This window comes from Mastigoproctus giganteus, chromosome 6, assembly GCF_048544385.1.
Source record: "Mastigoproctus giganteus isolate SK-2022 chromosome 6, ASM4854438v1, whole genome shotgun sequence".
In the NCBI taxonomy this organism is placed as follows: Eukaryota; Metazoa; Arthropoda; class Arachnida; order Uropygi; family Thelyphonidae; genus Mastigoproctus; species Mastigoproctus giganteus.
Window position 1 is genome coordinate 33260002 of NC_143580.1, and position 24218 is coordinate 33284219.

Below are 24218 nucleotides of genomic sequence, written 5' to 3' on the forward strand. Positions count from 1 at the left end.
TACAAGTTGTTCACAAGGGTCATTACTAACAGATTAGAAAGAATACTTGATGAGAATCAACCGAAAGAGCAAGCTGGCTTTAGGAGAGGATTTTAAACTATGGATCACCTTCACGTAATATCACAGCTAATGGAGAAAGCAAATGAATATAAAACACCATTATGCCTGGCATTTGTGGATTATGAAAAGGCATTTGACTCCATACAGCATAAGGCAATGTTTCGGGCACTGGAAAGACAAGGCATTGATACTCCATATATTATGATTTTGAAGAAAATATATGAGAGTGCTACCTCCTTTATTAGACTAGACAAAGACAGTAGGAAATTTAAAATTGAGAAAGGAGTTCGACAAGGAGACACAATATCTCCGAAGCTGTTTACTGCTGCCTTTAGGAAGCTTTCAGAAGATTAGACTGGTCGCAGAAAGGTGTCAAGGTGAATGGAGAGTACCTAAACCATTTACGATTTGCAGATGACATTGTGGTCATAAGCCATGATCCCAAAGAATTAGAGGAAAATCTTAATCAGTTATGCACAGCTAGTAAGGATTTTGGACTAAAGATGAATATGGCTAAAACAAAAGTAATGATGAATGCCACAGAAAGCGAAATAATGATTGAAGGAGCAGTAATTGAAAAGGTGGAGTCATATACTTATCTGGGACAAGTTATTAGCTGTAATAATGATAAATGGCTGGAAGTCAAGAGAAGAATAAATTTTGGATGGATAGCATTCAGGAAATATAGTCACATACTGAAGAGCAATATCCCAGTTTGTCTGAAACGTAAAATAATGAACCAATGTATACTCCCCACCATGACTTACCGAAGTGAAACTTGGGCACTCACCAAAAGAATGGAAGAGAAGCTGAGAACTACACAGCGAAGAATGGAACGAATCATATTGGGAATCAGACTGTTAGATAAGAAGAGAAACACATGGATTAGGCAGCAAACTCAAGTAAAGGACATTCTTATCAAAACTAAAGAACTAAAATGGTCTTGGGCAGGACACATAGCTCGAAGACATGATGACAGATGGACTAAGAAAATAACAGAATGGTATCCAAGAGGAGCTAGAAGAAAACCTGGAAGACAAAGGCGGAGATGGATAGATGAAATTCATGAGTTTGTGGGTAGTAAATGGATGGCCAGTGCTCAAAGCAGAAGGAACTGGAAAGTTGCTGGAGAGGCCTTCATCCTGCAGTGGATTGAAAATGGCTGATGATGATGATGAAGTTGCACCCGGCGTAACATATAGCATATTTCTGATTATTTCGTAAATAGTTTAATCTAGCTCCTTCAGTCTTCACCATTCTTGTTTAGTGGCGATATAATTCTACAGCAGCCACCTGTGGGGTATATGCATATGTCTCTATTTGCAGGTGTTTCCCGTCTTCTCCAGCAAATATTGCAGCAACCTCCATTTTGGATATAGGTACATTATGTTGTCTCTTATATAAGTACGGGTCTTCTTTAAATGCCATGCGCACATTCATTGTTGGATTCCTTATTTGATGCATTTGTTTATTTGACTCAGCAAATGGGTTAACTTGTTGCAAATATCGTCCAATTGTTGCATTACTTTGGCCATACACCCTTGGTTTGATCATTTTTCAAGCTGTTTTGTTGTTGCTTCAGCAGAATCAAAAATATAGAATTGTCCATATCCTGGCTTATTTACCTCGTTTGGATATAGCGGTGAGACCAAATGGTAAATCTGGCCACGTATTCTAAAACAGTATGGACTATTTCCAGGCAGTGAATTAATATCTGCGTCCATTGATGTGAATGGCATTGCTGAGTTGTACTCTCGTATATGTTCTTCTGTAGTTATATGCTTCACATGTATCTCCCGTAATCAGCTCTCATAATAGAGTCGGTGTCTCAGACAGTGGGTCAAGTAAAACCTTTCCATGATGACAGCATTTAGTGTATTTATTCGATGTGGTTAACTCATGTCCCCAATATCTTGCATTGCAATACCTCACAGTTGTAATACATATTTCCTATGCTCTTCCACATTAATTTCAGCTTGTTGATTATTCGCGTCTGGTACTTCTATTTGATTAGTCCTACGGCGTTTCGCTCGTCTTCTCGTTTGCAATCTTGCTTCTCTTTCTTTAATGTTTTCTGTCCGTGTTCATAGTCGTAGAGTCTCGTTTTGGTCTCTTAGTCTATTAGATCTCTCCTCTAATGTTTCATTAGCATTTCTTCTACATTTTCTCAAAGTTCTTACACACTGTTCAGCCATTTTTACACTTCTTAAAACTTAGAAGTGGTTTATTAAAATTGAAGACAGATAAAATAAACATATATCATTGATGTTATGTTGCTGAGTTGATGTTTTTGTGTGTTTTCTGCAAGTTTTGCAGAATTGATGTTATTGTTTGTCATGCATATGCTCAATCATATACATATTTGCTTAAATATGAGCAAATCTTTATATGATTGATATCTACAAATATAAGCCAAGACCATATAATCTTGGGGAATACTCTAAAAATTAAATTGCCTTGAATTGGGGTGGGAATTAAGCACTTACCTGGTTGTGGTGTGATAACATGGCACTGGTAAGAAATGAACTTTTTTGAGAAATTTGCTGCAACCTTTGTACTAATGTTTTTTATCGAAGTGAAAGGCTGCTTCATTGCAGAAATCTTTTGAAACAGCTGATATTTGCTTTGAACTCACTGTGAGTTAAACCCAATGCATTATAAACTGCCAACTTTACAGAAAGTTGGCAATTTATAATGCCTTTAACTGAATAATTTCCTGACTGATAGGCATATGATAGACCTTTTTGTTTGCACAAAAGAAAGTGCATGTTTATCAACCCCTAAGGAATGTAATAGGTTTCATAACGTGAATTGCATATGTTATCAGAATGCGAATCCCAGAATGCAAATCCTTGTGACACACTATTGCCAAATTTGTTGTGTTAGAACACTGCATTGTCACATTGTCAGTCAGAATCATAGATGCAATAATCAGAACAACTCAAAGTAAGTTTCATGTGCTCTGTATAGTTGTGTATATTATTAAAACATATTAATTTAAATTTTTGGATTGATGAGAGCTATAATAACATCAAAAAAGCTAGATATGATACATTACCACCAGGATCCCACTATATGATAATATTTATTCAATTTGAGCTTTCAACGATGTAACGTTTAATTGAAGAAGCTAAAAAATCATCAATGGATTGTCATTTAGACATTCCAATGGTGATTTTTTCCTCCTTTAAAAGAATTGCTTATAAGCCACATCCTGACTTTAAAAGCATTAATTTGTGAAAGAAGTGCAGTTTATGCTGTATGTATTGACAAGTTTCTTGTTTATTTTATGTTTAGGCTTGTAGATCACTGTAGGAAATGTATATTTTAATTTTTTTTCCCCTTTCATTATTTATTATATATCTTGTATAAGGACAAATTTTCATTACTTTAAATGAAATATTTCAGACCCCAGACAAAGTCAAATTATTTGAATTTATGTTTCTGAAGCTTGAAGAGCACCCAGAAGTAAGTGCATTTTTTGTTTTCAGGTTATTTTTCAGAATTTTACTTAAACAAATAGAAAAAGTGATTAGCATTGCATTGGACCAGTGCAGCGCTATATATGGAACACATGCACGTGCAACACAACATCCTCCATCAGTTTTATTGATTTTTTTTGAACAAGCAGGCATGTTGAGAATCTTTATTTCTATAAATAATTCTTACAAAAATAATAGTCATGGCAAGGACACACAAATGCAGAGTAAAATACTTTGAGCAGGTTTCCATGAGAAATGAACACACCTTCAGAATTTTAACTATCTATTAGTGGAGTTAACTGGACTGTCGTCAAGGGTCTTCCCATCTGAGGAGGACGGTATTTAATTTAATGTATATTTTTTATACCAGAAAAAATATTTTAAGTGCGTAATTTTCTTTAATGTATCATCTCTGCAATAAATCCTATTAGATTATGTTGATAATTAGTACTTCCTATTACTTGAAAGTAATATAAAGTAGTAATTTATTTTTCACTAGCAATGAGAAATCAAGGCAGTACATCTTGCAGAACTTAATTGTTTGAATAGTTTTTATATTGTATTGTATTGTATCTTCTCTTGTTTGTTTGTTTGTTGTTATTCTTATCAATTAATTATTTGAAATAGACATTTTTTTACTTCTTAAATTTGGGTGGTTATTGTTATTAAGTGCGAAGGCCAAGAGTTGTCAGTATACTGTTTATGTATATTGATATATATTCTTTGATGCTTGCTACAAAACAATATGTTTCTGGGAGTTAAACTATGCAGCCCTTGACCAACTAACTGAGCCATAATGTGAAAAAAGCATGTAAAATATCTTACTGTCTGGATGGGATTTGAACCCTCATTATTTTCCACTTAGTGTGGAAGAACAGTGATCATAATTATTGTATTAGCCAGCAGGAGTATAGTCAAGATTTTATATATAAAATCATTTATTGCCATTCAACAAAGTAAGGGCAGTACTCCATTACAGCCAAGCGTCTTCTTCCAGTCTCATAGTTTCCTGAGGAGCTGTTGTGGCCACCAACAAATTCTTCCAACTGCATCAATCATGTGCTATACTAGCAGCATTGCAAAATGTTACCCCCAAAATTTCACTGATCCCATCCTTCCACCTAGTTGCAGGTCTTTCTTTAACAGCAGTTTTTAGAGTTGGTTTTGTTATGGTCTCTGTGGCATCAGATAATGTGATGGTATGCAATTGCCTACCACATGGCTGATTTTGGAATGGGCCGGCTTTAATCATAGGAAGAGTCATCATGCATCCCACGAGATGCTCTACAGCAGAGCCCCACTTAGTGCAGAAGGCTGATTACAACTGGTTTATGCCTAGTTTCCAGAGGTTGTCTATGTATACACCCAAGCTAGTGGGGTTTAAATAATTTGAATGATAATAATAAAATATAAAATAAGTGAGTGTGGCTTTAACAAAGGAATAAGATAAAATAAAAATGTAAGAAGCTCACTGAAAGTGGAGATAACAAGTCTATAAAAGTTAAAAGTTTGATATCAGTGAATCTAAATATTTTTTCGGTACATCTTGTCATAAATCCAGATATTAGGGTGAAGTTTGAAGGAGGTAGCTGGCTTGATAGAGTTGTTGAAGAATGAAGAATTATATGAACATCATATATCATTGTAAATTGGTTTTTGGCTATTTCCTATGAAATCTTTTGTAAATATATACTTTTAATAGTTGTTTTGTCTTCGAAGAAGGAGATGTATTCTCCAAACATTGGGTTTATTACAAATTCAGAATTCCCTTGGAATAAATAGTTTTCTGAAACCTAGATTCCCACCATTTAATCCTAGATTCCCACCATTTCCCTTTTTTTTTTTTTTTTTTTTTTTTGAAGAATGATTTTAAACCAACATATTTGAGGTATTTAAGGAAATTATTGTGATTTGTGGTAAGTGCTAGAAGAAATCTTGAACTACTGCACACAACAAAGTACTTCAGGGCTCTTGTGAAAGGTTGCACAGAATACCACCACCACCATCACTAGATGCTGGAAATAAGGAATAGATAGACATGCCTGAACTCATCATATGTCCTCCCACCTTTTGTGAGAATCCTGCAGTAAGTTGCAATATATGCATATATGCATTACATATATGAACTTCATATTCAGTGAGTTAGAGGGATGTATGTCCCTGAAAGTTTCAAGTAATAACACATTGAAATAACATCCAATGATAAGAAAGCAATAATTCCTAGATGCCAGAAGCTTTTTTTTTTTTTTTTTTTTTTGCAGAAACTGTTTGTAGCAATTTGGAAATAATGTTTGTTATTTTATATTTGTGGCTCTCGATAATATATATTTTTTTTTCACAGAAAAACTATTCTAGTTTTGCATTTATACTAAGAAAAAAAATTTCTTTGTTACTGTTTTAAAGTTGTAGAAAAGTTGATGGAAACCATTTATGGTACAAGAACTTAGTGTTCTAGTTAAGAAGTTAATTATGAAATTCAGTTCTAAGATGTAGACATAAATTTATGTGAAATTAAAATAATCTCCCTTCCTCTTTAGTATATAGAAGGAACTGGCCAGCTGTTGTTTGAAATGATGAAAGGTGTTAGAAAGCAATTTCACAGTTGCACAGAAAATGTAAGTTATATACTTCTTAACTTGTAAAATATGTATAAATTTGCAATCTGATTGTGTAAATATGCTTCTGTGTAAGAATGTGATTCATTGATAATTATAATTTTTCAGTATATGTTTTAATTAATACATATTCTGGTTAATAACATAGGCCTATGGTGGTTTTGTGGGATTTTGTGGTTAATGATATATGTATATATATCCTTTACTCAAAAATGACATCCATTTTTTGCCATCACATACAGATCTTTTGCAAAAATGTCATACCCTTTTTTTATGTTCTTGAATAAAATATATAAAAATAATATTGCATTTTGTCATTACACTGTTAATGGCCACCGGTTATTGAGTTTTTTAGTATGATCATAAATAGAGAAGTTTTCCAAGGTGTCAAAGGGGAAATAAACATATTTCCTCTGGACACCTTAATAAAATATACAAAAATAATATTGAATTTTGTCATTACAATGTTAATGGCAACTGGTTACCGATTTTTTTTGTATGATCACAAATAGAGAACTTTTCCACTATCCAGGGAATAAAATATAAAATCATAGTGGGTAGCAGAAGCCTGGATCTCATGAAGATTTTCCTTGCATACCATACTGTAGATCATTGGAATAAATTTTATGCCAAAGGGGCTGAGACAGAGTATGGCAAAAAGAGGGATGGGATACACTTAAATAGAAAGGGTGCAAGAATATATGCTGGTGCTATCAAGGCAGTGTTAGGTGGGTCGGAAAACTGCTACCTTGGGGGATACACAGACTAATAGATTAACAGTAGCCGCTGGCAGAGGTAGAAGTGATTCTTGCACTGCTTCTATTGGAATGAGCAGCAGCTTGGAAAACAAGATGAAGGGGATTTCAGAGACTGCTGGGAGTCATTGCGGTACATGGGCTGTGCTAGGGTAGCTAAGAATAGGAACAGGTACATGTATACTTGTGTGTACACCAATGCTAGAAGTTTGGCAAATAAATTTGATGAATTTGAAGTGTTGGTCAAAACATCAAAGGCAAATATTGTTGGGATATCAGAGACGTGGTGTCACACAGATATAAGGAATGCAGAAATGGAATTTGGGGAGTACAATGTGTACAGAAAGGATAGACAGGATAGGAAGGGAGGAGTGGTTATGCTATTAGTTAAGGAACACATAAAATCCAAAGAAGTACAGCCAGTCGACATGGCTGGACAGTGCAGTGTCGCGTCAGTTTGGTGTGACATAAGCACGGGGAAATCAAAATTGAGAGTAGGAGTGTGTTATATGCCTAATGACTCTGATGAGTATAATATAATAAACAATAAACAAATAAATAATAAACAAATAAATTGTATAGGGAAATAAGAGTGGGCCAGTAAATCAGAGAGTCTTATAATGGGGGATTTTAATTTCCCAGATGTTGACTGGAATTTGTGGGTTGGTCACTCACACACTAGCAAGGCTTTTGTGCATTTATTGGATTGTTTTCAGCAAATTCAAAATGGGAAGCATTCAAAGGATTAATCTTGTATCTACTAGGCTTTTCATACCAACTAAGAAGTATTGTTTAAGGTTTAGGCCTAAATGGATGTCAGATGAACTAATGAGACATATGGCAGAGAAGAAAAATGCATGGGATACATATAAATTAATGGGTGACACAAAGCCTATGATAGATATAAGCTGGTCTATAACCAAGTCACAAAAGAGGTTAGGCAGGCAAAGGCAGATTATGAGAAATCTTTGGCAAAAGATGCAAAGAAAAACAGCAAAGGGGTCTTTTCTTACTTGTCCACTGGATATCGATGGTTCAACTGTTGATGATCCTGCTCAGGTAGCTAACAAACTAAATGAGTATTTTGCATCTACATTCACATATGAGGAGTTATTCAGGGAGGGGAATGCCAGAGGTGAATTAAACTCTGGCAGTGAGCTAGATCATTTTGTAATAACTGAGAGCAAAGCTGAGGAGAAATTGTTTAAGATAAACATAAGAAAGGCACCTGGGGTGGATGAGATCTATACAGTTATATTAAAGGAGGCAGCAAAGGAAGTAAGCAAATCCTTAGCCATAATTATGAGAGCTTCCTTGGACTCAGGGGAGGTACCCATGGACTGCAGATGTGAAAATTGTGACCCCAATTCACAAAGGGTGACACAGATAATTACAGACCTGTTAGTTTAACTTTTGTTCCAGGGAAATTAATGGAGACACTTTAAAGAAGCACTGCAGGATCATCTAGACAGGACTTCAGTTATAGCTTGGACAGCATGGTTTTGTTAAGGGGAAGTTTTGTCTGACTGATTTGATTGGATACTATGATGTGGTCACAAAGGAACTGGATGCAGGGAATAACTTTGATATTATATATTTGGATCTTAGAAAGGCTTTTGATACTGTTGCACATGGAAGACTGCTGCACAAATTGGAGCAGTGTGGCATTGGAGGCAAATTGCTGCTATGGATGAAGTGATGGTTGGGTGGGAGAAGACAGAGAGTGGTAATCAATGGACACTGCTCTTCGTGGACTAATGTTATTGGTGGAGTACCCCAGGGTTCAGTGTTGGGTCCATTGTTGTTTTCTATATTTATTAATGATATTGATGCTTAATGTCCAAGTTTGCAGACGATACGAAGGTCGGCAGGATTGTTAATGACACTAATGACAGTACGCTGCTGCAACAGGATCTAGAAAAGATCCTGTTGAGCAGATGGGCTGAGAGGTGGAAACTGAAGTTTAACATTGACAAATGTAAAGTACTGCATATGGGAAGCAGTAACCCCAGAGTAACGTATCAACTGTGTGGTACTACACTGACAGTGGTAGAAAATGAAAAGGACCTGGGGGTTAATTGTTCAGGCAGATATGAAGTTTTCTTAGCAGTGCAGATGGTCTGCATGAGTAGCTCACGGTGTCTTGTCAGTAATATACAGGAATTTTTCTAGCAGGGATAATCCCCTGATAGAAAAATTCCCCAGTGATTATCCCCTTGTATAATAAGGCAATGAGTACCTTGAGTACTGTATACAAGTCTGGAGGCCTATTTTAGGAAGGATGTAGAGTTCCTGGATTGAGTGGATAGTCATACATCAACCCCACTTCTTACATCAACCCAATCTGAGGAATAGCCATTTATCACAACCCTCTGCCTCCTGCCCTGAAGCCTGCTATCCATCTAAGGATTTAGATGGATAGCTCCCCCCCAAGAAATCTACTAAATCAGTGTAAACATTCACTTTTGTGTTAATATTCTTTAATTTTCTTCACTTTAATTCGGCTTTGTCCATTTTATTATAAGTAAAAATATTCTTACTTTTCCCAATTTACGAAAAATTTGGAAAAAGAAAATCTGTTTATGTTGTTCAGAAATAAATGGATAAAGCCAGTTCTGAAGCCAGCATAGCAAGCGTAGGGAAGGTATAGTGTTACAATAGGTAGCCCATTCTACATGTTTCAATTTGGAGGCTTTTGTAAGTGGGAGACTGTTCTCTTAGAAACATTTTTTTTTTTTAATTTGTTCATTGTGGTTATTATATTTAAAAAAATTTGTTTTAAAAATAAAACTGTTTATTTGTTTTAAATATGATCAATGATGTCAACATTATTTGAAATTTTTTTTCCCTTTTAGGTCTTTCCTCTTATACTTAGTTGTCTTGGAACTGGGTTACAAATGAAAATAACATTACCTTGGAATCCAGTGAAACAAGCAGTTCAACACACTGTTTCTTCAATGGCAATGTATACTTCCAGGGAATTTGCACAAATAGTGTGGAATTCATTTTGTGTTAGTATTACTTTCAATTTATTTTTGTTATTGTGAAACAAATATTGCTACAAGGAATCTCCATTCCAGTGGAGATTCCTTGTAACAGTGGATTAATTGGTTATCTTGCATTGTGATCAAGGAACTGATATAGGTTTTCTGAAACATTATGCTTTTAGAATGAATTAGTTTATCATGGAGTACTTGTGTAATTAATTATTTAAAGCCAATTCTTAATGGGAATAATCCACAAGGAAAATATATCTTTTAAAGACCTTATTATTACTAGTATGTACAGGTAACCCTTGTATAACATGGTAGTTAGGTTCCTATAAAATGTCGTGTTGTGCGAAACCGTGTTATAGGGGACTAAGGAAAAGTACAAAAAGGGGGGTTACGTTCCAAAAGCTAAAAATGCACTGTTTCATTAACAAAGTGTTAACAAACCTAACAAAAATGCATCATTCTAGATTTCGTGCATCTTCTACTCTTCTTAAAAAAAATCAGTAATCTGGGTTTGTTTGCTTTTGCTTGATAAATCTTTGTGAATTTCATCATAAGGAACTAAGCATTTTTGAAGCTCCCTTTTGAACTTTGGGCTCCTTTCATTCAAGAATCTGCATTCAAAAAATATGATTCTAATTGCTCGGCTAACTTTATGCCTTCCTGTATGCTTTTTAGCGTAAAATTTGGAAGTTAAGAATTTTCATCTGCTCTATCATCCTCTGAATTGATTTGATTTTGCCTCCGATGTCATTTCCACCAAATCCGCTTTGCTAGCCTCTTTTTTTACCAGTAATTCTTGAACGTCTTCAGTAATCATATCTTTGTTTATATTTTTTAGGAGCATAAGTGACTAAGGTCGTGTTACTCTGTGTATATTGTCTATAAATTGTGTGTGTCCTGAGGTCGATTTTCTGTTTTGCTGGACGAAAAACCAGAGATTCCAGGAGAGAAAACCATGCTACCCTCGCTTGAGCCTTATGGCCTTAGTTGCTAATGCTCCTAAAAAAAAACCAAAAAACCAAAAAAACCAAAATCACTTGAGCCCAACTAACTAAGCCGCATTGTGAAAAGGACCCATAAAAATTCCTTCTGTCATCGAAGGGATTCGAACTCAGGTCTTTTCCACCTGGTGTGGGGGAGGAGGGCGATTCTATCAACTGTGCTACCCACGAGGGCTTCAGTAGTCATATCATCAAAATCTTTCCCTCCTACCAGCATAGCAAGTTCTATTATCGCACCGATTCCATTTTCTGCTGCTTCAATCACATTTCCTGAATGAACTACTCTGGCCATACAATTTTCCACATGCATTTAAAGTTGATGGTTTACTTCGTTGAACAATAAAGTTATGATTCTGATACAGTCCACAATTGAGAAATGTTTCCGTGCCTCCATTACTTTAATAGATTCGGAATCAATTTTTTCCAAAATCCATTGTAACCATTTTCTGAAGTAATGAGTTTTAAAGGTGGATATAATGCCTTGATCTAATGGCTGAATGAAAGAAGTTGTATTAACCTAATACAACTGTGGTGGTAGGAACATAACTTCAGCATTTGGATGGCATCGTGTGCTATCCAATAGTAATAAAACTTTGAAATCTAGATTTTTCCACAAGTTTAATAGCACAGAATGTAACATGGAGATTTCCCAACAAAATAAAATACAGGGATTTCTCAATATTTTTTTTTGACAACAGCAGGGATTCAAAAAGAGTAGGAAATGTTGAAAAATCACACACAACATAATAGCAGGGTTTCCCCCTGCACAAAAGCCCAAAAATACCCTGTTATGTGAGGTTTACTGAAATTCTCTAATCATGTTAGAGCAAAACTGTGTTATATGAGTACCGTGTTGTGCAAGGATTGCCGCAATTTATCAATCATGTTAGAGCGAAACCATGTTGTAGAAGTACCATGTTATACGGGTTGCCTGTATTACTAATAAGCATCATGCATTGCATTTTAAGTGTAAAATTTAAAAAAAATATGCAGTTTAATTTTTATCGCCAGTATGGTAAAGTACCTTCACCTCCTATTACCATACCCAATTATATCAAACAGTTACTAGGTCTATAACTCTGTAATGTTATATGATGATAGATTATAGGCATTTTAAGAAGTTGTCTTGGTATTATGCCACTCAGAATAAAGAAAAGGGAGAGAGAGTGTTATGGTAAGGGGAATAGTTACATAATAATGTGGAGAGTAAGTTAAAGCTGTTATTAATTGTTAAAGGATGTCGGAAAAGTTACAAAATTACATTGTCATTTGCAGACCTGATTTCAGCAGAGTTTTTTGCTTAAAAAAAAAAAAAAATATATATATATATATATATATATATATATATATACATATATATTTTTTTATATATGGTGGTCCTAAATACAGAGGATTATAATAAGAAGGCATTAGATCTTCTGCAAGATAATAATACTTATAAGGTGACCCAGAGGAACCCGTTGGTTGGCCTGGAACGGCGAGTCAACAAATTAGTGCAAGCCTGGTTAAATACGGAGAAGATTTCCAAGGAGACTTTCTAGGCATTACACGCTACAGGTAGTCAACTCCCTAGGTTTTACAGACTGCCAAAAATTCATAAGGCTGAAGTACCCCTGAGACCCATAGTATCATTTATAGGGAGTCCTTCTTATGTTCTGTCGGAGTACTTGGCTAAATTAATTGCGCCCATAGTGGGGCAGTCCAAATATGTTATTAAAGAGAGTAGATAGTTTGTAAATTTTGTGGGGAATTTGACTATAAATGATAATGAGAGTATGATATCTTTTGATGTCGTATCTTTATTCACATGTATTCCTATTAAACATGGAATATATTGTGTAAAAATGGCATTGACCAAGGATGTCTCTCTTGGTAACAGATCACTGCTTGGTGTAGAAGATATTTGTGCCGGGGTGGAATTATGTCTGGCTAGTACCACCATGTTATTTCAAGGAACTATGTACAAACAGGTTCACGGTACGGCCATGGGTTTCCCCATTAGTGCCACCGTGGCCAGTTTGGCCATGGAGGAGTTAGAAAGTAGGGTTTTTAGTGGGTGTTCGTTTCCTATTAGAAATTGGAAGAGATATGTTGACGATACTTTTGCCCTGGTCCAGAAGGGGAGCGAGGATGATGCAGTTTGCTGGCTTAATAGCTTCTCCCAATTTATACAATTTACCTCAGAGGTGGAAATAGGCAGTACCTTGTCATTTTTGGATGTATTGGTCTCTAGGATGGGTTCCAGACCTAGGACGTCAGTCTTTAAGAAACCCATGTGTAGAGGCCAATACACCCATTACAACTCAGCACAAGCTGGACAATACAAAAACAGTGTAGTAAAAGCTCTATTTGATAGAGCAGGATCACACCACCTCTGAGGATAAAGAAAAGGAAATTAATTGTGTCACGGCAGACCTTAGAAAATGCGGATACCCCCAGAGGATCCTGGACAGATATAGCAGAGGAGTGTCTGAACGTAGGGAGCCGTTCGTTCTGGTAGTCACCGCATACATCCCCTACTATCCGGGCCTTACTGAGCATTTAGCGAGAATTTTTTGGGGTTATAAGACACGCTGTGTACAGCTTCCCGGGCGGAGGCTGTGCACAGCTGTGTCCCAGGTGAAAGACCGTATACCAAAAGACCTCAGTAGTGGAGTTGTATATAGAATAGAGTGTCCGGATTGTGGGGAGTGTTATGTGGGGGAAACAAAACGACGGCTCAGGGATCGTCTGGGGGAGCATTTAAATGCTATAAGAACCGGTGATTATAATAAGTCTGCTGTGGCCGAACATTTTAGGAGAAGCAGCATCAAATCTCCCCTGAGGACGCGACTATCGTGGACCACGCGCATGGATACTGGGAGCATAAGTGGCTAGAGGGTTTATGGATTGGTTCATCCAGTATAAATACAATGAATAGAGACAGAGGTATGCGCATACATCCTATTTTCGAAGCAATTGTCCTGAGTACGGATGAACGATTTTGTTTGCCACGTACCCGAGCCACTTCCGCTTCCGGGTCTGCCCATGCGCTGAGGGAACCACGTGGAGGAATACCACGTGTGGAGGTACCGTGAGCCTGTTATATAAGGAGATGTTGCAGGAAGTTTTATCACTGTTGAGGAAGGGAGCTGACGCTCTCGAAAGCTTCAGGTTTTTAGCGCTTTTAATCTTTATATTTTAGCATGTTTTATAGTAAATGATTTTATTATAGTTTTAGCATTCTGTATATACAGCCACCAGTTTATTGTAAATTATAGTAAATTATATAATTTGTTTTTTGATATTTATTTTGTAAAAACTTTAGTTACAGTAAAATTCATTTAATGGTTGGTGTATGAGTTCACTTATTTCTTAGACTTAGATTTGTTTAGCATTCGAAATGCAGCGGTTCCCTGGCTATTATTGCCTCATGGTCCTTGAATAAGATGGGGCATAATGGTCAGTCTATCCTGTTCAATTCGATATTATTTTTACTTATTTGTCTTGTATTGTTGTCAGAATACATTTACGTATAGTGATATTTCACGTAATTCATCTTGTTTACTTATTTGTCTTGTATTGTTTTCAGAATACATTTACATATAGTGATATTTCACGTAATTCGGAAACTGGTGCCACTTCAAGTGGGTGGCATTAAATTTATTTTAATTTTGGCTTCATTTTCTAAATTATTTAGGAGTGTTTCTCCAACAGTACCCTATTCTTCATTATATTTCTTCCCCTCTTATTCTTGTGTTTAGTGCTGTTTTATATGCTGAATTCATCTTCACTCTACTGGTTTGCCACGCTACTGGCATACATTTTATTTTCGCACTACATTTTATTTAAGTTATATCTATATATATATATAAATTAAAATTAGTAGACTGTGAAGAAGAACAAAAGAGCTACTAATAAAGCAATAAAGAAATATCGGCAAACATATATATAATTATGCATATTGGCGAGACTTATACACTTATATATTAATTTCATGAGAGGCTTAAATATGTAGATAATTACTATAAAGCTTACACAAATATGTAGTTAATAGAAAAGCAATATGAATTATTAGTAATTGGATCCATTATTTTCTAAAATAGTTAAGTCTCATGATTTTTGGTAAGGAATAGTCAGAGCTATCATATGCATGAAATTTGAAAAAAGAATGAAATAAAATAAATGATAATTCAGGATCAACATTATTTTTTAAGTGTGGTTTACATTTATTTTACTGAGGTAAATTGTGCCAGTGTTTCTCTTATTGCATGAATTGCCTAATCAGTTCCTCAGCATGTTTGTGAGACCCTGTTTGTAACCATATATCTTGTAATATATGGTTCCTCATTTTTTTTTATTCTCCTCATTTCTCTTCCTCATTTTTTTTTATTCTAGCAGAGTAGCACTTTTATGGCAATGTGGGATTACTGCCATAAAAGTGTTAATATTGTTCCACTCCTTTGGGCAAAATTCATTAAGTTAATAACACCCCCCCCCCACCTCATTAGCTTTGGGTTAACATTTTATAAATTTATAATAATGCTTTAAATCCAAAATGCCTCTAGACTTTTTTTTTTTTTTGTATTTTAATATCGAATAGCTTCCATTGTTCCTTTCCATCATTCTTTATAATTTTATATAATATTTTAAAATAATATTATTATTATTTTATTTTTTTTTTGTAGGTCACATTACAAGATTTACAGAAATCTTATTTATCAGCTACTGGCAGTGATAACACAAATTCTGAAGAACATCTGGAAAGAATTTTATCCCTAGTCCTACAATGGCTATCTTACCAAAGTGGCAGTCTTGTAGCATCACCTGTGGCTTTAATTGAGGTAAAATTTGCATTATTTTCATTTAAAAAGAAATTTTATTGTAAGAAAAAAATTGTGTAATTTTCAGAAATAAATACCTTTGCTGGTTGCTTATAGCTGTACAAGTAGAGAAAATAATGGAAGTGGAAGAAAAATTATTTTGGTGAGTTTATGTGAGAGCTTGCTGGCATTCACTGTGTTGGAATGCCTGGTGGATTCCAGAAACTGTCCTGGAAAATAGCACATGTGGAGACATTCACATGGATGTTCTCCAAGCATACAGTTCCCCTTCTGAGGGAAAGTTAAGTAGAAAGCATAGTATAAATAAATCTGTATGGCACTATTATAACATCAGACAACTAGATATAGTCTGATCTACATATAACAAAATCGATTGTTCGCTTGAAAAAGTTCATTATACAGAAATTTCATTATAAAGAAATATGACATTTTCAACAATGAAAAATACTGTAATTCAGTTCAGAAATACAGTAAAATATGGGAAATAAATCAGAAATAAGTGGGAATGAATAAATTTTCTAACATTTTAAAATAATTAATTTATTAATAAACACATATTACGAAATGACTACTTACATGATGTGCACAATATACTGGTGTGCAAAACTTAAGGATCAGTCAGGTTTTCACCTGTAGCTTCTGATAGGAGTGACCTGGATATGGGAAAAGCATACCAAAGGAACCTTGTGAGGTACAGAAATGATGGAGGAAACAACACCAACACAACAACAACAATGGAAACAAAACGAATGAAGTTTTCTGAGCAGTGCAGATGGTCTGCAAGAGTAGCTCATGGTGTCTTGTCAATGATATATAGGAATTTTTCTAGCAGGGATAAGGAGGTGATTATCCCCTTGTATAAGGCAATGGTCAGGCCACACCTTGAGTACTGTATACAGGTCGGGAGGCCTCATTTTAAGAAGGATGTAAAGCTGTTGCAACGAGTACAGAGAAGGGCAACAAGATTAGTGAATGGAAATTACAGTGTCTGGAGACTAGGCACCTGCGAGGTGATCTAATTGAGGTGTACAAAGCCTTGAATGGTTTGAGCATGCTCAATGCTGATGGGATTCTTCCTCTTGCTCAAAATAATCATCTGAGAGGGCATAAATTCAAATTGAGGAAAGTCGGTTGTAGGATAGATGTGCTGAAATTTTTCTTTAGCCAGCGGGTAGTTGATTGGTGGAACAGACTTCCATCTTTTGTTGTGGAAGTTGATAGCCCAAATAAATTTAAGGCTGAGCTGGACAGGTTTTGGAACAAACGGAAGGGTGAAATGGGAGCCTGCTTTCTTGCGTCGTATGCCTCTACTAATGCTAATGCTAAAACGGTACAGAGGGACTTTATTCAAAAATGGCAACATAGAACTGGCTGCCATGATACAAATGCATCACTGCCAAAGATGGAACAAAGGGAAGAGGTGGTCCTCAGTAGGAGATATGGCCACCCCAAATGTCGATGCAGGCTTTGCACTGCCTGCAAGAACATAAGTTCTTGCAGTAACATCGTCCATTCCTCTGTCAGTGCCATCTTCAGCTCGTGAACATTTTCTCGTGGGTGTGGATGTGCCGCTAGACATCTCCCCAGAGCGTCCCATATCTGTTCGATAGGATTTAGATTGGTGGAACGGGCAGGCCAATCCATACAAACAATGTCCTCACTTTCCAAAAGCATATCAACAACTACAGTTCGATGGGGTGTGGTGTTATCATCCATAAACAAGGACTCTGGGCTTATGCCACCTCAGAACAGACACACATGGGGAAGGATTACCTTAGTATAGTAGCGTGCACCGGTTATAGTACCACCTTCCAGTATCTGGAGTTGTTGTTGTTTGGTTTTTAGGAGCATTATCAACTAAGGCCATATTGCTCCGATCTGGAGTTGTGTACGTCCATCCAAGATAATGCCTCCCAAGACAAGAGCACCTCGACCGTCATATCGATCCCTTTCAGCGGGGTGATACCATGTGCCAACCTCTCGCCAGATAAGCTGATGTCCAGAATCGCTGCTGAAACTGAAAGTACTGTCATCAGTAAAGAGTACCTTACCACATTGCGCTCTTGCCCAGTCCTTGTGTTCGATGCGCCACCGAAACAGTGTCTCCAATGGGCAGGTGTTAAAGCAACACAGCATATTGGCTGTCAGGCAAACAGTCCATCTTTGTGGAGTCATCTGGCCACAGTAAACCACGATATCCTGCGTTCTGTGCATCTTGTTTGCAATGGATCCCACTGTCTGGTGTCGGTCCCTCTTGGCCTGTAGGAGTATATAGTGTTGGGCATTGTTTTTTGTGGAGGACCACCACTGGTCCTTCAGACAGCTGTACCTGTCATTCTGAAAGCCAACCATGCACTTGAGATGATGCTATGGGCGATACCGAACTCTGCAGCCATGCTCCTCACTTCAAACTTCCTCGAGCTTCCCGATTTGATCCCGGCTAAAGTCGTCCAGTTTTGTCTACTGGCCATTTCGTGTCCGTAGGTTTTTAGGAGCATTAGCAACTAAGGTCATATTGCTCCTGGGATATGCGGTGGTCATTCCCTGACCTTTCCGCATCCTCCGTATTTGTTGGGCACGGGCTCGAACCCTGGTCTAATCAAGAAGCGTGTGCTACGCACTGCTGCTCCTGCCCACCTAGCTACGGAGGCACCATTGTCCATAGCACTGTATGAAACCAATCGAACGTCTGTAACAATCTTGCTCATCATTCGGTAATTTGCACATAACTGCTGAACTGCTGCTTTTATCTGTTTGTGTGAACCCTCTCATCACGATTCAAATTTTTTCTTGTGCACCAGCTTTCTACTGAACGGCCACAGTTATGCAAATTGCCACAGGCTGTTTCGTTTGATTTTGTGGTTGTAACCTTTAGAAATAGTGTTGTTCCTTAAGTTTTGCACACCATTGTATTAGTACACTTTTAAGAATTATGTTGTAAAATATTTAGTTACTTTTTGTTGTACATTGGATTTTACTGTACATCGTTCATGAAAATGTTTGCATTTGTTTAAGCACTCATATATATTTTCTGCCACATTTTCTTCACACTGAAGGCCTTGACATAACATTTCAAATGCTGCCAACATTTCATGTTTGGAAGGTTTAATATTACCCTCATTTTCATCCATCTCATCGTCGATATTGTCACTAGTTCTTTGAATACTCTCCAAAATGTTGGAGTCACTCCAACATTTTGGAGAGTATTCAGTGAACTAGTGACATAGTAGCTGAATATCATAACTAGTGACATAGTAGCTGAATATCATAATTAGTGACATAGTAGCTGAATATCAGCTACTATGACATTGTTATCAACTCCTAAAAATTCTTCAAGAACAATTTCTCCACTGATCAAACCTCTTGCTTGGAGTTCGTCCCAAGATTGCTCAATGTCTTGTAGCAGTTCATCTCTGTCATTGCTGTTAATTGGCGTTTTAGAAATCTTTTGCGAAACAATTTTTAATCATTATTTCCATCACGTCTTGACTCCACACTTTTGCCAACTCTGATATGCACATCTGCAAATCTGTAACAGAATCTATAGGTTGATTGGTTTCTATTACCAGTATAATTTTTTTCAGATGCACCTTTGGTAGTGCATTTTCAAATTCTTGATAATGCCTTGGTCCATTGGCTGCAGTTTAGACGAGGTATTTGGAGGGAAGAAAACAAGCTTCAGACTTGTAAGTTTCGAAATTAGTGAGTGAAGGTGGACAGGGCAGTTGTTGACAATTAAAACGATTTTTCTGTTTTCTTTCGTCATCTTTCTATCAAAATTTAAAATCCCCTGTTAAAAAATTTCACTTTTCATTGAAGGTTTTTTGTTGTAGTCCAACTCTAGCGACTTTACTCCTCTGAGACATCAGGGTTGTTTACTTTTACCTCTACCGAAAGCTTCAGTTTTTCATTACCAGTGATATTTGCACCAAAACTGTAATTCTTCCCTTACTATTTTTACTACCTACACATTTTTCACCTTTAAAAGTCGGTGTCCTGTTCAGCAAACATTTAAAAAATAGACCTGTTTCATCATTGTTGAATATGTCTTTGGGCTCGTAGTCCTCCATAATATTTTTCAAAACTGTTTCTTTCCAATAGGTATAGTCTTCTTCAAGTACAGCCCCACTTTCACCAGAAATAACTTTTTCGTGTTTAAATTTGTCCAGCCAACCAGAACTGGCTTGGAAAGTTTTATGCTCCACAAAAGATGCATACTCCATAACCTTTTCTTTTATTAATGGACCTGATATCGGCATGTTTTGGTCTCGAATCAACTTCACCCACTTAAAAACTGCTTCATCTACCTCTTCATACAGGCATAATTTTGCACGCTTCCAACTGGGTCCTGCTTCCTCAAACAATTTGAAAATTGAAACACGGTTTTTCAAAATGGTTGACACACTACTAGCAGGATACTGAATTTTAAAGTGATTTCTTTTTTTTTTTTAACGCCTCGATCTACACTATTAAGCACTTCCACTTTTGTTTTAAGCACTAAAACGTTTGTTTAGCTTGCACAGCAGCTAAAACAAAACTGATTTACAGACAACTTGCACCTACCATACAGAGACAGGTGAAATTTAGTGAAAGTATGGATGACTCATTTCTGTGAAACAACAGATGAATTTCCAGGATAAAGGAAAATCACTCTCTCCTAATTCTCTAATAGGGTGCTTGCAATAGAAAATAGGTTGACCAGAACCAATGTCCATGTTGGGAATATTCCTTAATCTTTGCCAATGGCTGTGGACACATAGATAGCAGTTGCTCAGCGCAACTTCCCAGTACAGTAAATGCTTTACGGACAACGCTGAATTTTGGAATTAATCACTTTAGGTATTAAAAACTAAAGTGATTAATTCCTAATCCTTTTAGCTCTTAATTCCTGCTTTCTACAGCATCAGCTCTATTGCCTAAAGGCTAGAGGTGCGAACAATGTGTACCCAGGTCTCTCGAAATCAGTTTGTTATATGGAAACTATTTTCAATGTTATCACTAAGGGGAAATCAAAAACGTTTGCTACATAGAAAAATTCGCTATATAGAAGTTTGTTAAAGAGAGGTCCGACTGTATATATAGAATTGAAAATATACAGAGATATGTAGAATTTAAGGACATTTCCATTATTTTACTGTAGTATACAAAAAAATCATCTTTTTAACACAGTTCTTATGCTTTCTCCTTACTTTCCTAGCCTTTTCTCTTTTCTTCTTCTTTCTATCACTTCTCTCATGTCTATCTTCTCTTTTTACTCACAAGCCCCCCCCCCCCAGATATGAATTCATCCTCACCTGTCTCTAAGAAGATTCAAAAGGATTGTAATCTCACCTGCTCCAGATCCTAGTCCCTTGACCTTTGTTTCACAGTGATGATTTTCAGCAGCTGTCTAGTAAAGTGTATTTTTTCAATTTCCTATTGAAACCATATAAATAAATTCATATAGCACTTACATGAGTGGGCCAGACCCACTTACTGTTGTTTATAACTACCTTGCTTTTCGTGAAATAAAATAGTTTCACCACACGTAGTGTAGTGATGTATCCTTTCCCATAGGATAACTTCAGGATTCAGTCCTTAGACCTCAACTTTCTCACATCTTGAAACTATTACTGTAAAAATATGTATTTTTCTCTTTGCTTATTCAGTATTTCTTTTGCAAACAACAAAGGGTGTTGGCAGTTTCTTGGTGCAGCAATTATTTTGGTCATCCTGATTTTGCATGCTTCCACATGGTAAATCAAGATGGCATTGAAGTTAAAAAATATATAAATAATAAGATGAATAAGAGTATAACATCCTGACTGCAATTATGGATAATTTTAAAGAAATGAACTGTACACTATATGTTATTATGCCCTCACTTGAGAGAGCTAGAGAGAGGGGCCAGTAAAAAGAACACCCAACAAATATCAAGAAAGACAGTTACTGTTAAATTCTGCTTTTCTGGTTGGTAAATGATAATTTAATGTGTTTGTTTTTCTTTCATCAGAAAAAGTAGAATTGCTTTTTTTTTTTTTTCATTATTTACTTTGTTAGAAGAATATTACCTCTTTTGAAGAATGTACATTGCTCAGTTAATTTTTAATCTGTAAAAGATAACTTTAATATAGGTCCAAGCTTTAATAGTTTTAATGTCATAGCATTAATACATTTTCAAGTTAAATTAATTCTCTGACTTGAATAATTAATATAAAAGTTAAGTATCTTAAAAATGGACAAATTTTCAAAAGCTCTGGGATGCACACTTTCTGCATTTCAGAGCTTTTTAAAATTTGGATTCCCATAAATAAATTTGTTGATTAGTTGTTTTTCTGTATTATATATTCACTGCATTAAAAAAAATTTCATGCAGTTTACAAGATGCAGATCTTTATCTTCTATATCTCTGTCATATAAATTACAAGATATACTGTATATAGCCACAACATTGATGAAAGTGTAGCATTTTTCAGTGTAGCCCCCTCTATTTTTCAGAATAGTTTTCTTCCAACAAACAAAAGCATGCATTCTACTCTGTAAAAGTCTCTCTACTTGCTCTTATTATTAGTAGTAGTACTTTTCAGTGTTGTCATTGTCACAATAGTGTCCCTCAAAACCCTGATGAGGTAGGACAAAATGTCTTACGGACATTTTGCCTTCATGGATTGTGATGACATCAGATAGGTATCTGGACACTTTATGAAAATTAAATTCTCAAGAGAAGGTTCTGAGATATTGCTCTTTCTCAATGTGCACCCCACTGAAACCATAACAAAATTTTGATGGAATGTGGTTCCCCATCAGTCTCTCATACATGTCTTTGGTCCTTTGAAAGGAAATGATTGCAGGCAACACAGATAAAGGAACCACTAGGTGGCAGTGATCACAGTGTACTGATGTGGGATTTACTTAAAGATGTAACTACCATCAGGAGTAAAGGGAGGGGTTTTTGCTTTCATAAAGGTGGCTATAGTGGTCTCAGACAGTTTTAAATTCTGTACAGTGGGACCACCTGATGATGTTACCAACAGCAAATTCTAAATGAGAAGCATTCAAGGAAGTAATTTTGGAAGCTACTAGGCATTTTGTTCCAAACAAGAAATACTGCTCTAGGTTTAGGCCCAAATGGATATCAGATGAACTAATGAGACTCGTGGCAGAGAAGAAAAATGTGTGGGATGCACATAAATTACCAGGCAACACAGAAGCCTATAGTAGATACAAGCTAGTCTGTAATCAAGTCACAAAGGAGGTTAGGCAAGCAAAAGGCAGATTATGAAAAATCTTTGGCAAAGGATGCAAAGAAAAACAGAAAAGACTTCTTTACTTATATAAACTCTAAAAGGAAGGGGATGAATCAGATTGGTCCACTTGATATCAATGGTTTGACTGTAGATGATCATTCTCGGATAGCTGCCGAACTAAATTAGTATTTTGCATCTACATTCACACATGAGGAGTTATTCAGGGAGAAGAGGGCCAGTTGTTTATCAAACTCTAACAGGGAGTTAAATGATTTTGTAATAACCGAGAGCAAAGTGGAGGAGAAATTTTTGAAGTTAAACATAAGAAAGGCACCTGGGGTAGATGAGATCTATCCAGTTATATTAAAGGAGGTGGCAAAGGAAGTAAGCAAACCCTTAGCCACAATTATGAGAGAATCCTTGGACTTGGGGGGAAGTCCCCAAGGACTGGAGATGTGCAAATGTATCTCCAATTCACAAAGGGGGATCAAAGGGTGACACCAATATTTACAGACCTGTTAGTTTGACTTCTTTTCTAGGGAAAATAATGGAGTCACTGGTTAAAAAAGTATTGCAGGATCATCTAGACAAGACAGCAGTAATAATTCAGACACAGCATGGGTTTGTCAAGGGGAAGTCTTGTCTGACCAATTTGATTGGATACTATGATGTGGTCACAAAGGAACTGGATGCAAAAAATAATTTTGATATCATATACTTGGATTTCAGGAAACGGTTGCTTTATAAGCTGGAACAGGTTGGAATCACTGGGAAAATCGTTAGATGGATAGCAGGATGGCTTCAGGGCATTAGGCAGAGGGTTGTAATAAATGACTATTCCTCAGATTGGGTTGATGTAAGAAGTGGGGTTCCCCAAGGATCAGTATTAGGACCACTGTTGTTTTTAATTTTCATAAAAGACATCGATGAAGGGATAGAGGGCATGATGTCTAAATTTGCAGATGATGTTAAAATTGGTAGAGTAGTTAATGATCACTGTCATGCTGAGCTTCTTCATAGAGACCTAGATAAACTTCAGGAATGGTCAGAAAAATGGCAGCTATGCTTTAATCCAACAAAATGTAAGGAATTACAACTGGGAAACAGTAATCCCAAAATAACTTATTCACTTGGTGGAGTTCAACTAAACCCAGTACTGGAGGAAAGGGACTTGGACATTACGATACGGTCAGACATGAAATTCTCTGAGCATTGTAAACAGGTTGCAAGGAAGGCCCATGGTGTCCTATCGATGATATA

At 36.3% G+C, this 24218-nt stretch overlaps 1 protein-coding gene across 1 annotated transcript in view; it reads left to right on the forward strand.

Annotated features, from left to right (window-relative positions):
- LOC150084144 (small subunit processome component 20 homolog) overlaps window positions 1-24218 on the forward strand; it is a 229120-nt gene that overhangs the window by 41492 nt on the left and 163410 nt on the right. The window contains exons 4-7 of the mRNA XM_090376132.1: window positions 3469-3528; window positions 6080-6157; window positions 9768-9923; window positions 15577-15732. Coding sequence (XP_090232258.1) covers window positions 3469-3528; window positions 6080-6157; window positions 9768-9923; window positions 15577-15732 — 450 coding nt within the window. The remainder of the gene's footprint in view (window positions 1-3468; window positions 3529-6079; window positions 6158-9767; window positions 9924-15576; window positions 15733-24218) is intronic.